The sequence below is a fragment of the Sceloporus occidentalis genome, unplaced genomic scaffold, assembly GCF_023333645.1.
Source record: "Sceloporus occidentalis isolate IW3139 unplaced genomic scaffold, rSceOcc1.0.p SCAF_5, whole genome shotgun sequence".
Lineage (NCBI taxonomy): Eukaryota > Metazoa > Chordata > Lepidosauria > Squamata > Phrynosomatidae > Sceloporus > Sceloporus occidentalis.
The window spans coordinates 176,582,796-176,596,112 of NW_028316985.1; the positions used below are offsets into that span (position 1 = coordinate 176,582,796).

General features: G+C 39.5%; 1 protein-coding gene across 4 annotated transcripts in view; it reads right to left on the reverse strand.

The window, feature by feature from the left end:
• LOC149313200 (cilia- and flagella-associated protein 299-like) overlaps positions 1–13,317 on the reverse strand; it is a 308,159-nt gene that overhangs the window by 10,528 nt on the left and 284,314 nt on the right. For all 4 annotated transcript variants that reach the window (XM_089526259.1, XM_089526257.1, XM_089526258.1 and 1 more), the window contains exon 5: positions 11,609–11,738. In XM_089526259.1, coding sequence (XP_089382385.1) covers positions 11,609–11,738 — 130 coding nt within the window. The remainder of the gene's footprint in view (positions 1–11,608; positions 11,739–13,317) is intronic.

The following is a 13,317-nucleotide window of genomic DNA, read 5'->3' on the forward strand; positions in this document are numbered from 1 at the left end:
GTAATGATTTACTCTCTTTCTCTTTTTGGTAATGAGGACATTATGAAGCTACATTTCATAAGCAACAAGTGGGAGCAAAGGCACTTTATTGGTGCAACCATTTCCAGTTACTTTTAAAAAATATTTTTAGAAGACATTTACTTGTTTTGGAGGTCTTTTGATAGGGATCAAAGTTCCATTTTATTCTCTTATCAATTCTATGTTTTTAAAGTATGGCAGTTAATTATTTGACAAACACAACAGTGGCAACATGAATGAATCTATACAAGCAACTCCTCTTCCCATTTTGAAGTCCTTCCCCAAGAGCCTCTATAGCTAAGCTCAGACAGTTGCTGAGCATCCATACTATTCCTGTTCTTCTTCTGGACTAGCACAGGGCAAATATCATCACTAGTGATGAAAATAGAGGAAGCAGAACATTGACAAATGAGTACTTAGCTGAGGTTGTGGTTGCTTGTGTGATTGGTGCTATACTCATTTCATTCAAGACAGTAAAAGTTTCATCCTAATGCCAACTGCTGGAACATATTTTCTCCTAATTTACGACTAGTTCACATGGCCACCCAGCACATAGTAACTCCTGGAAAACCACCTGATAATCTAAATGTGCCAGCTTCCTGCCAGTGGCCTGAAGTTTGTGTGTAGCCACTGTGAAACCTAGGATTAATTTTATGTGCTTGTGTGTGTGTGTGTGTGTGTGTGTGTGTGTGCAAGCCACCCTCAAGCTTTAGGCAGAATCTCAAGGATTGCATCTGGCAAATGATTCTGGTCAGCTTATGTTGTTTTAGGTGGGGCTCCCAAATGCCAGTTGGCTTACTAGCCAAACCTCTATTTGTCCTCATTTCTAATTCCTCAAGCCCACTAACAAACTCAGAGGAAAAGAAGGACAGGAAGAGCTCTGCTTGACTTACATGGAAGTTTGGGGGAAAGAAAAAGAAAAAAAAGCCAACCCCAAAACACCTGCTATTTCTTTTCTCATCCAAACTGTAATGCCTGCCAGAGGCTGCTGGGAGTTTTCCTCTCCAGAGCTACAATTGAAAATAGGCATACAAATATGTTGTCACTGCTGCCTGTAGGTGTAATTAGCCCAAGGCTACCTATCACAAAAATGTATAGATTTGGTCTGAGAGATGGTGTCAGGAGAAGGTAAATGGTCTGCTCTCTGATGCCCCATCTCAGTGAAAAACTATGTCCAATTTATCTGACCTTCATTCAGTTAATAGTTGGTTTTCCACTCTGCTAAATATGAAGCATGCTGTGATATGTTCCTTTTACAGAACTGTACAGTAGAAGAAGAAAACTAAGGGGCCCGAACAGACAGGTCAAAACAAGGCTGCTTCCGGTCACTGTGGAGGTATGCTATTTAAATGATGCATGCATCTTAAGAGGCTGGAAGCCACGCTCCAGTTCTAAGGACTGGAGCACAGCTTTGGTGCAGCTTTGGGCCTCTTAAGATGTTTCATTTAAACAGCATTCCTCCAAAGTGACCCAAAGCAGCTTTATGTTGACCTGTCTGTTCAAGCCCTAAGCCTGGTCAAAGTTGTTCCAGGCAAGCATAATAAAATGCACAAATATAGGATTGGGGACACCTGGCTGAATGAAACTACATGTGAAAGGGATCTAGGAGTCCAAGTAGACCACAAGTTGAACATGAATGAATAGTGTGATGCGGCAGCTAAAAAGGCCAATGCAATTTTAGGCTGCATCAATAAAGGTATAGTGTCTAGATCAAGAGAAGTAATAGTGCCACTGTATTCTGCTTTGGTCAGGCCCCACCTGGAATATTGTGTCCAGTTCTGGGCGCCACAATTCAGAAAGGACATTGAGAAACTGGAGCGTTTCCAAAGGAGAGCGACTAAAATGGTGAAGGGTCTGGAAACCATGTCCTATGAGGAACAACTTAGGGAGCTGGGGATGTTTAGCCTGGAGAAAAGAAGGTTAAGAGGTGACATGATAGCCCTGTTTAAATATTTGAAGGGATGGCATGTTGAGGAGGGAGCAAGCTTATTTTCTTCTGCTCCAGAGAACAGAACCCGGAACAATGGATGCAAGCTACAGGAAAAGAGATTCCACCTCAACATTAGAAGGAACTTCCTGACAGTAAGGGCTGTTCGACAGTGGAACGCACTCCCTCGGAGGGTGATAGAGTCTCCTTCCTTGGAGGTCTTTAAACAGAGGCTGGATGGCCATCTGTCGGGGATGCTTTAATTTGGATTTCCTGAATGGCAGGGGGTTGGATTGGATCGCCCTAGTGGTCTCTACGATTCTATGATTCTATGATTCTAAGCACACTGGGCAGGACCACCACACACCTAGCATCTGGTCACCAACATGATTGTCCACTCACCCATCCCTTATACCCATCGACTACCATACACATTCAGGTACACATATGCATACTCATGCATCACTACTCATCCACCAGAACCAGATGTCAAAGAAGGTCTCCATCTGTGTCAACACCAACTATTTAAAATCCTGTTTGAAACAGGGGAGGCTTTAATTTTCTGAGGGGAGTTTGTGATGCTGTTGAAGGGAGGGTTATCCCTTCTCTCTTCCTAGCAGTGATTCCTGGCAGCAGATGCCTCCTGAGTTACAGTTAAGTTTTGGAGAGCATCCATTAACACCAGTGGAGATTTTTTTTAAAAGCCTGGTTGCAACAAACAATTGCAACCTTGGGGAGGTTAGCTCTCCCCTCCCCATAATGGACTCCCTCTCCACAAATATGCTCCTATACTGCAATTAAGATTCTGAAAAGGTTAAATGCAGCACAGAGAGCAGGGAATCAGAGGTAGGAGCTTTTCTGCCGAGCATCGGGAAGGGTGGATTGGGACCTCCCATGGTGGCTGCATCTACACTGCAAAATGAATGCAGTTTGACACTGCTTTAACTGTCATGGCTCAATGCTGTAGAATTCTGAGATTTGTAATTTTGTGAGACATTTAGCCTTCTCTGTCAGAGCTCTGGTGCCACAGCAGACTATAAACCCTAGGATTCTATAGAATGGAGTCATGACAGTTAAAGTGGTGGAAAACTGCATTAGTTCTGCAGTGTGACAGTAGCCAGAGTTTACCCATCCCTGCTTCACTGCTTTGCTCTGACATGCCCATTTTTGTTCAAAATACCTTCAAGGACCCAGAAACAGTTGTAATTATATATAATTATCTATACTCTTAACATATGAAATAATTGTGTTGGTGGTAAAGTAGTCTCTGGCACTGATTGGTTAAGCTACTCCCTGATGTTGCAAAGAGATTTGGAAGTCGAAAAGGCTGCAGAAAGGGAAGGATGAATTCCAAGCAGCTAGGAAAATGAGAAAGCAGGGATCTAAGAAATGGGGAGACCACAAGTGACCTGGGAAGACTGGAGGATGGTGAGATCTAGCTGAACAAAAGGGAAAACAGAAGGAGGCCAATCAAGCTCAGTTCTGTCTTTACTAAGTGGCAACAGACCTCCAGTTTTTCATCAGGAGTCTTTTCTAGACCTAGCACAGGGTGCCACAGATTACACCTGGGCAGTCTGTATGCAAAGTACATGCTCTGCCACTGAACTACAGCCCTTCTCATAGAACGGTTAACTGATATGTTGAGGTGTCCACATAGCGTTGTTGTTGTGTGATTCAAAGAAACACACAGTTGAAAAAGACCACTGGGACCATCCAGTCCAACCCCCTGCCATGTTGTATACATCATGCTTTGCCCATCCTTGATTATTATAGTTGGATTGTACAACCAGTGGTTGGGAAAGGACTGCCCTCCCCTAACCCTTTTACTTTTGCTTCAAAGAGACCAGGCTGTTGAAATATGCATGTCCCATTTACATTTACACTTCCCATTTAAACTTGGATCTCTTTTATAACTGTTTTTATTTTTTAAGCATAAAATTTGTCATACTGACAATGCCAAAAAACTTTCATTATATCAATGTTAATGAAAACCCTAGTCAGGTGAATCGACAGGGAGCCTCATGGGAAAGTAGCCGTGCTCAGATCAATACTGTACATCACTGTCTTGACTTTCTGTATTTGGCTTGATTTTCAATACTGTCTTGACTTTCCTTAATTTTTATAGAAAGTGATGGTGTTATCATGGCTTTCATTGTATACAGTCTACTTTGTTGGTAGACAGAAATATAGATTTTACAAAGGTAGATAGATAGGATATAAATTTAAACCTGTATCAAATACAAAATTTGAGTATGAGTAATTTGCTTTTATTTTTAAACAATTTGGTAGGTAAATTTGACAGTAATGGTACAGAAACCTTGCACATGGTCAGTGCCTCTGAGGAACCCCATGTAAGCTGCCTGAGATTCATTACTGAAGACGAAACAGTATACAAATGAACAAACAAAATAGAATCATAGAATCATAGAATCGTAGAGTTGGAAGAGACCACTAGGGCCATCCAGTCCAACCCCCTGCCATGCAGGAAATCCAAAATAAAATTACTAGAAGATAGATTTCATTTAATAATTTAAAAAAAATATTTTAGACTCATATGTACAGCTCTCTGCTTCTCAGTACTTCTCAGTGTTTTAATTATGAATTCATGATGAAGATTTGTTGATCAGTTGTTGCTCAGATTACAGACCATATAAGTAAAATATACTGATAGAATACGGAGACCTAGCCATGTTAGTCTGGAATATAAATATGCAAAAGGATTAACTGAGAGAAAGAAAAAAGTTGGTAGCATAGGTTTTCATAGACTTATGTCTATTGCAGCTAAGGAAATCTGTTGCATCTGAGGAAACAGATGTATGTCTATGAAAACTTATGCTACCAACTTCTTTCTTTCTCTCAGGGTACGTCTACATGGGCCAAATGGATCTCTTTTTTCCTGCCCTTTGTGTTGCCTTGTCTTCATGATGCAGGATCGAAGGCCTGATTTGACTACAGATTGTCTTCACATGGGAAGAGCAGTTCCAGAGCGAATCTGGGCCATCCTTGTGTGAAATTGGATTTTAAAACTCACAAATTGTTCTTGATCTTCCAACAAAATCCAGAGCACTCTAGAGTGATGTCAGGTGGCTGTTTGCACTGGGTCCTGCTGTACTGCTTGGTGCCACCATGACTGGGTTGCTCCTGCTGAGCTCACAACGAGGTGTCCAGCCATGTGATAGATACTGAGGACCTTGTGTCTGGCCTCAAAGGGAGTAACTCACACTGGCGGTGGGCCACTGAGCAGGATGTTGTGTAAACAGCCACTTGACATCACTCTTGAATGCACAGGTAATTGGGGTGGAATTCAAGGAAGTTTTGGAGCCAAATACTCTAGGTGTATTTTGGCCAGTGTACGCCAACCCTCAGTTACTCTTGAAGGTGATACAAAATCACTTTGCACATTACACTGGTATTTATTTACATCTTACTTAATTTGTTAGTTATAATTATATCCTGTTTTATTCCCAATTAGTTCCAGGTGTGTTCATGATTTCCTCCTCCCCACTTTACCCTCACCACAACACTGGTAGATCTGCTTGTGAGAGAAAGAATGGCCCAGGGTCAATAAGTAAGTTACATGGATAAGTGGGGCCTGGGACTTGAATCATCCAGGCCCCAGTGCAACATACTGTCTTGAAATCTTGAATCTATGTTTGCTTTGTATATTACTGTTTTTCCATTCTGTTAAAAAAATGGCTGTAGAACAGAGTTGGGCAACCACCAAATGTCCTGAGGCTGCATCTGCCCCAGAACCTGAAAGGGCCAAACCTACCTACCCCTGCATTCTTTTGCATTTGGCTCTAAAGGACCAATGATGCCCTCTAGGGAGGCATGATTGCCACTTTGGTGTATTTACTTTTCCCTTTGCCAATGACAGAGGCTTCCAAAACTGCAGTGAAATGGCCAACTGTGCCCCACAAAAAGTGCATAAAAGTCCTTTGCAAGCCATTTACTTAAATGGAGTGTCAGCGGGAGGCAGGCTGTAGTTCCCAACCCACACATCACCCACCCATGCTCAAGCCCCCAAACTGCTCTCAGCTTCACCAATCTTTTATACCACTTGTCTGAGCTGGGGTGCCTCATGTTTCCATCTTTTTCCCCATTCTCTTATCATCTACATGAAACCATAGGGAGAAGTCATCTGGAGCTTACGGCGAAGTTGAAGTCATCTGGAGGTTTTGGAAACAGTATGTTGATGAGATACAAATATACCTCTCTTTCCCAAATACTGCTTGTAGGGGAGTTGTGGAAATCCAGAACAGGTATCTGAAGGTGGTTTTGGGGTTAAAGAGGACAGATAAACTGATAAACTGATCTAGATAAAACAAAAGTACTGTGGTTCAGGAAGTCTGCTGATGTGAATGGAGGCTTGCAAACAGTGTAACAAATGACTTCTCTTGTTTGCTGCTTATAAAGTGACTGCCTTCATGTACTCCCTCTCTTTAGAAAAGATTTTTTCCACAGCAGGAAGAGGACAAACTTCCACTAGAGGGAGTTCATGAAGACAATCAACATGCAAATGGTAAAGATAGAAAATCCATTTCTCACGCTTACTTGACAAGGACATAGCAGGAGTTATTGATACGTACGTGAACAAAAATTCAGGTTAAACTACATCATGCAGTAAATATCACAGAGGAATTCAGTTAATACCTGCAGTGACACTGGCAAACAATAATAAGCTAAAAATGAAGTGATGATGATATATTTGGAGGAAAAAGATCTATCAAATAAGTTTAATTGAGCTACTTAGTTTATTAGTTATTGGGGACATTTAAGTGCAAAACCAAAATTAATTGGGTGGTGTGGAGTACCTTCATTATGTTCTTTTCAGGAATGGAATATCTGGTTTAAAAAACCCTACAAAATAAGTTCTTATGTCAAAATAATCTGTCTCATGAAATAAATGTTGGATAGCCTCAGTTCACATGGAATAATAAAATAAACAATCAAAATCCATGAAAGTGGTTATGCACTTAAACTACAGTTAGGTTTATTGTTAGAAATGATGGAATTGTATGATTACTATGACAAAAAGTGTCTGAGATGGAAAGGAGGAAATTTATCATTTTCAGATGAACACTGATAGTTCAATCTCATACAGGCCAACTCAGAACTTAGTTCCCTTGGGCTCACTTCCTGATAGATGGGTATATAATTATATCCCCAATATGATTAAAGAAACCTAAACTTTTCACTAAGTGGCAGCTATTCTAGCAGGGTGCAGCAGAAAAATATGGAAAGTAGGGCCATTCAAAACTCCAGCTGTATATAGATCTTCCCTCAAATGTCCCTAGGCAGCAACCATTCCATCAGGCTTCAGAAAAAGGAGAAGAAAAGCAGGGTATTATATCAGCTATGCTAAAAGTTCAAGTATACTGAGCTTCTGTCACTGAACGGTATAACCTCCAACTGGCTGAATTTGGGAAGGATAGTCTCAATTAATCCCCTCTTGTTCCACTTGTTCAGGTGATTTTAAAATGTTCCAGTTCTTCTTCCCTCTTTATCCTTAGTTTAATTCAATTGCTGCAAAGTGAGTTCAAAGTGCAAAAGCAGTTTGTACTCAGTTAACCCTGAAGCAGGGAGCAAAAACAAACTGCTGCAGCATCTCCTAGCTTGTGTGTCCTGTGATATCATGGAATTGTATTTGTAAATGTTATTTAATCTATTGTTTGTAGTATAATATAGTGTGCTGGACTAAGACACTGGGAGGTCAAACTTTGAATCCCTGCTTGGCCATGGAAACCAACTGGGTGACCCTGGGCAAGTCACACTCCTTCTCAGACTCAGAGGAAGGCAAAAGCAAATCCTCTCTGAATGAATTCTGCTCATGAAATCCCACCTTAGGGTCACCATAAAATCAGATATTACTTGAATGGACAACAAGAGCAAAACAACAACAACAAAAAAAACAATATTAGATTATAAAGTAAGTCAGTGTTGGGAAGGGGGAGAGAATGAGGGGGTTGAAGTGAACGCTGACTGGTGAAGTGTTTGAGGACATATGTGTGAGGCTGGTGAATGACAATTTGGACTTCAGTTTAAGTAGGAAGTTAGCCTAGGGGTGTGAGTAGAGTGGAAATAGAAAAAGGGTTTGAGATAGACTGGGGTTGGATTGAGAGAAGGGAGTTTGAATTTAATGATTGATAAGGGTCTGAATTAGCTTAGGAGGAGTGTGTGTGTGGTGTTTTAAATATAATAAATAAATAATTTGCTGTGTTATTGTTTAATTTCTGTAAAGGTATGTTTTACACATACACACACACACACACACACACACACACTTCCGGCCTCTAGAAATGCTATCTATCTGAGAGTTTGGATTTAGCTGCAAATGAATATAGAGGGGAAGTATCCATTGAGGATAAAAGTTGCATAAATCCTTATCTGTACCTTGAGGGTATTTAGAAGGACAAGTAGGTGTCACACAGGTGGGGATCAGGGAAAGCTCTCATGCTTGATAACTGCAGTGAGCACTGTGGAAGTATATACATTTGGTGGCTTAAAAGATAGAAACCCCACATTTGACCACAATGATTGGATTGCCTGGGAGGAAACCTCACAGTTGGTGGCATTGCCCATATGTAAACCCCACAGGTGGTGGACTAAGGGTTGGAAAAAATCCACATTTGGTGATCACAATAGTGGGATAAATGGTGGAACCTTCATATAAAGGGTGAAAGCCCCACATGTTCTTCCTTATTAATAATTTTTTCCCCATCTTGACGACTCTCAGATGTTGCTTGGCCCAGTTTTCATGTTTAAAATTTTGGAGGGTATTAGAACTGTTTCTATCCCAGCTTATGGCTATAAGAATTCTTGTTCAACTTGAAGAATAACCACCTGATTTTGTCTCATCTCTCTGTTTTTTCCTTCCTATTCTTTTTTTCTTCTTTCTTTTTGTGCCATGACGTTTAGATTATAAACCTCCAGGAAGGGACTGTGTTGTTTTCCTAGATTTATTTTTTGGCTCAACGGCAGGGGAAAATTTATACCAAGAAAGAAACAAGAAGCTGTGGCAAAGGTAGTTTCTACTGTGAGAATAATGGAAGTTCTCTGGATACAAGGAATAAACAATGTAAAAACCATACTTTGGCATCATTTGAAACAATGCACTGTTTAGATCAGCATCTTAGGAATGATGAAATATAGATTTATACTTTAAATGTTAAAGCTATATATATATTCAGAGTAATAGCTTTAAAGAGATTTTGTAATGAAAATGCCATTACACCACATGATTACAGAGTTAATAATGAGGGGATAAAGCCATCTGTTTAAAAATCTTCAATCGTTTTTTTCTCTCAAAAAAGAATGCAGTACTAAGACTTATTATTAATTTTGAAAGATTAACTACAATAGGAAATAAAAATTAACTCCCTACTAGAGTAAACCTATTGAAACACTGCAGTTTACTAAAAATCTGGTTTACTCAGTTCCCAATTATTCTAAGTGTTTTGAGATTATCACATTTAGGCCATAGTATCAACAATTTAGATCTGTTGATAGAATCTTAATAAAGAAGCAATGCAAGTTCTTCACAGTGAAATAAGACATATTGATTAGTATTTTGTACTAGACACAGACTGTTTCTGCTTATTAAGGATTTGTTCTTTTCTATTGAATTTAAGACAAAAAAGAGTTCAAGATGCCCGTGGAAGGACATTTTATGCCCTTGTCCTTCAAGATATAGAAACATAAAAATAGAGGGTATTTTATGCTGAATGTAAGGGTTATTTTATTCACTACTAGTAGGTTTCTAATATAAGCAAAAGCCTTCTGCAACACCGTGAAGGAAACAACTGTGGAAATTATGACTACTCATTTATCTTTAGACTCCCTGGTACCTTTATCAGTTATGTAACACAACTTTCTACTCCATGATTGCAAAACAGATCTATTACGTTAAACTCTAACTGCAGCATGATTAATGGCCAAACTAAACACCACTCACAGTCTGTAGTCATTTTCCTTTTTCTTTACAACATGCATGTATTTACAAATTAAGATTTTGCTGACTCTCACCTTTCCTTATGTGCACATTTGTTGTGATTTGCATTTGTATCTATTTGTGAATGTGGCAGTCCCCTCCCCCTAGTCAAATGTCTCAACAATAACAACTACAACAACAACAAGGTACACAAGAAAACTTGTATGATTATTGGGAGCATTTCTCCATATAATTCCCTCGGTATGCACTTCTGTTGTGCACACTTTTTGCAAGTATTTACCCCTTTGATATAATATATTTTTGGTGCACTTTTCCTTAACATGTGCATTATATTCTTTTTTTGTTTGGAGTTGCAGATCACACAATTCTCAGAAGTATGGATTTTGGCACACAAATATGAACCAGTTCATTTAGAGGTCTGACAGTTTTACATCTGATAAGTTTGTATACAAATTCAGATTTCCTACCCATCCATAGTGAATTAATTTCCCATCCACCCATAGTGAATGCACTGTTTTACTGACTCAGTGCCATAACTACATATTAATGTAACATGGAAAAGAGAGGTAATCACCGCTTACTACTTTGATCCTACATATGAAATGAGCAGGAGGGAGCAACACAGTGGCCTTTGGATATTTTTTATAACTCTCATAATCCCTGATCACTGGGCAAGCTTTGTTTGTGGAATGATGGGTGCTGTATTCCAAAAATTCTGGTGGGAGTGAGGTTACCTCCTTCTGTAATCAGCATGGACACTTACTTGAATAGGTTGCTTCTTGCCTCTATAACTACAAGTGAACCCAGTTTCTCCACAAGATTGCTAAACTATTCCATAAGAAAATGCCTTAGGGAAAATGGGAAGGTTCTCTAGATACACATGCACAATGAAACTGAGACCACTGCTATCATTCTGGAGGAACGACTAGGGGCTTGTAGTTAAATAGAATGAAAATATGATTTTCAATTTCATGAAACCTACAATAGTTTTCAGAGAACCAGCAGAGAGTAGCAGTTTTGAGTGTTGAACTTGGAGACCATGGCTTTTTGTGGGTTTTTCAGGCTGTGTGGCCATGTTCTAGAAGAGTTTCTTCCTGACGTTTCGCCAGCATCTGTGGCTGGCATCTTCAGAGATCATGACTGGAATCCCCACTCAGCTATGGAAACCACTGGGTGAACTTACACAAGTCACTCTTTCTAAGCCTCAGATGAAGGCAATCGCAAATTTCCTCTGAACAAATCATTCCAAGAAACCCCTGTGACAGAGCTGCCTTGGGGTCACCCTAAAATGGAAACTATTTGAAAGTAAACAAATTTTTCAGAAGGAGGTGGTGAAAGCACTGTCGTCTCCATTTAAAAGAATCTGTGGTGGTAGAGCTACAGTGGATGCTATTAGAGCCTATGGAAAGACTGAAAAGCTAGCAGTAGGCTAGATAAACCAGAAGCACTGGTCCAGCCCAGCACTATTTAAAGCATGTGTTCAAGTGATACCTAGTGTCACTGCATCTACTTTGACTACATTTACAAAGTGTAGTGTGTTGATAACTTAATATATTCAGGTAAAATAAGGAATGTCCTTTATTTCAGATATCACTCCTTCATTAAATAACAACAACCCTTTATTGGCCTATAAAGTGCAGACTCAAGAGAAGTTAATATTATGGACTGCAGACAGAAGAGAAATCACAACTATTGCAGGTAAAAATATGTACCTTGGGGTCCACATTAATGATCTTCCTGTCAGATTTGTTTTTTAAAAGTAAGCCGCATAAATTTTCTGCAATCACTTGATAGTTTGGACTTCCATTGAGACAGCAGATGTTTCTATCCCAGTTGTAGAAACTGTGAAAACAAAGCAAAAATAATACAAAACATGTATTTGCATTGTAGCACACAGACAGGTAAGCCAGGTCCAACATTATAATCACTACATGGACATGGCTAAAAGCACTTGTCCACCTATTCCAAGGAGTATAGTGGAGGGGGAACATGGGAAAGTAGATCTGAGTCATTTTTGAGAAAAAGAGCAGTAATGTTATTTATAGAATCATAGAATAGAATAGTAGACTTGGAGACCACAGCAGTTATCTAATCCAGCCCCATGCCAGTGTAAAAATCCAAAGCTGAAGCACCCCGTGAGCTGCTGGAACACAGTGGCTGTACACACACTACAGAAATAATTCATTTTGATACTATTTTCATTTCCATGGCTCAATGCTATGGAATTCCGGGATATGTAGTTGTGTGCGAATTTAGCCTTCTCTGTCAGAGAGCTCTAGTGCCCCAACAAGCTATAATTCCTGGAATTCCATCGTATCAAGCTGTGGCAATTAAGAGTGTTGCCAAACTGGATTATTTGTGCAGTGCGGGTGCAGCCTGACATACCTGATGGTCTCCTTGTGCAACAAGGCCATCCTTGCTCTTGACAGTAAATAAACTGATGCAGTTCCTGTTTCACTGATGTTTAAATTATAACACTGGTTTGAAAGTCTGTTTGCATTTCCAATTAAAAGATAAAGTTTACATTTTGCCTGGAGGAAAAATCTTACAGCTGAATGTGCTTCACAATCTGTGCAGTTAGAAGTAAGCACCATAGAGGTCAATGGTGCTCACTCTCAGGTAGCTATGCATAGGATTGCATTCCTGATCATCTAGTAGATGAGATATTATATTATGTACAGATGGATTTTTTATGGTGATGTTCACATATATACCATGAGGCCACCATTAGTGGATTTCTAACAGTGCCTCCCTCTATAGTAATCTTTAGAAATAAATTTTTAAAAAGAGTGTCCAGTGCCCAAGACTCTGCTCCTGAAAGCAGCAGTTTACAGGAAGATGAAACCCAGAACTAAACATGGACCAGGGCACAATTTGCGGTCTGAAGTTTGGATGTGACAGTCTTTGTGAGCCACCTCTTTATTCTTGTAGAAAAGCAGAACATTAAATAAATAAATAAATATATAAATATATAAATATAAATATAAATATAAATATATAAATATAAATATAAATGAAGAGATGAAAGAGAGCAAGGACTCACAGTATTTATCATTGAGTACTTCCAGAGGAGAACATACAGTTCTAGTGCTGGACTGGAAAGATGTTGGATTAGTCCTACATACAGTTCCAGGGCTGGACTGGAAAGATGTTGAATTAGGACCAGTTAGCTAACAGCTACACAATTTTTAAAAATGATTTCATTTAAGTCTCTTTTTGAATAATATTTTGCCTCAATAAGTGTCCTTTTGGAAAGATTTCAAAGACAGAAAAGAAGCGGAAAACATGAAAACAAGTATCCAGGGAAGCTTGAACAGCAGCCACCAATCTAGTATCTTGCTTGTAGCTCTCATCCTCAAAAATCTACATGAATGATTACTTCTGATACCAATGCTTTTTATCTGGCTGTTTCTACAGAAAT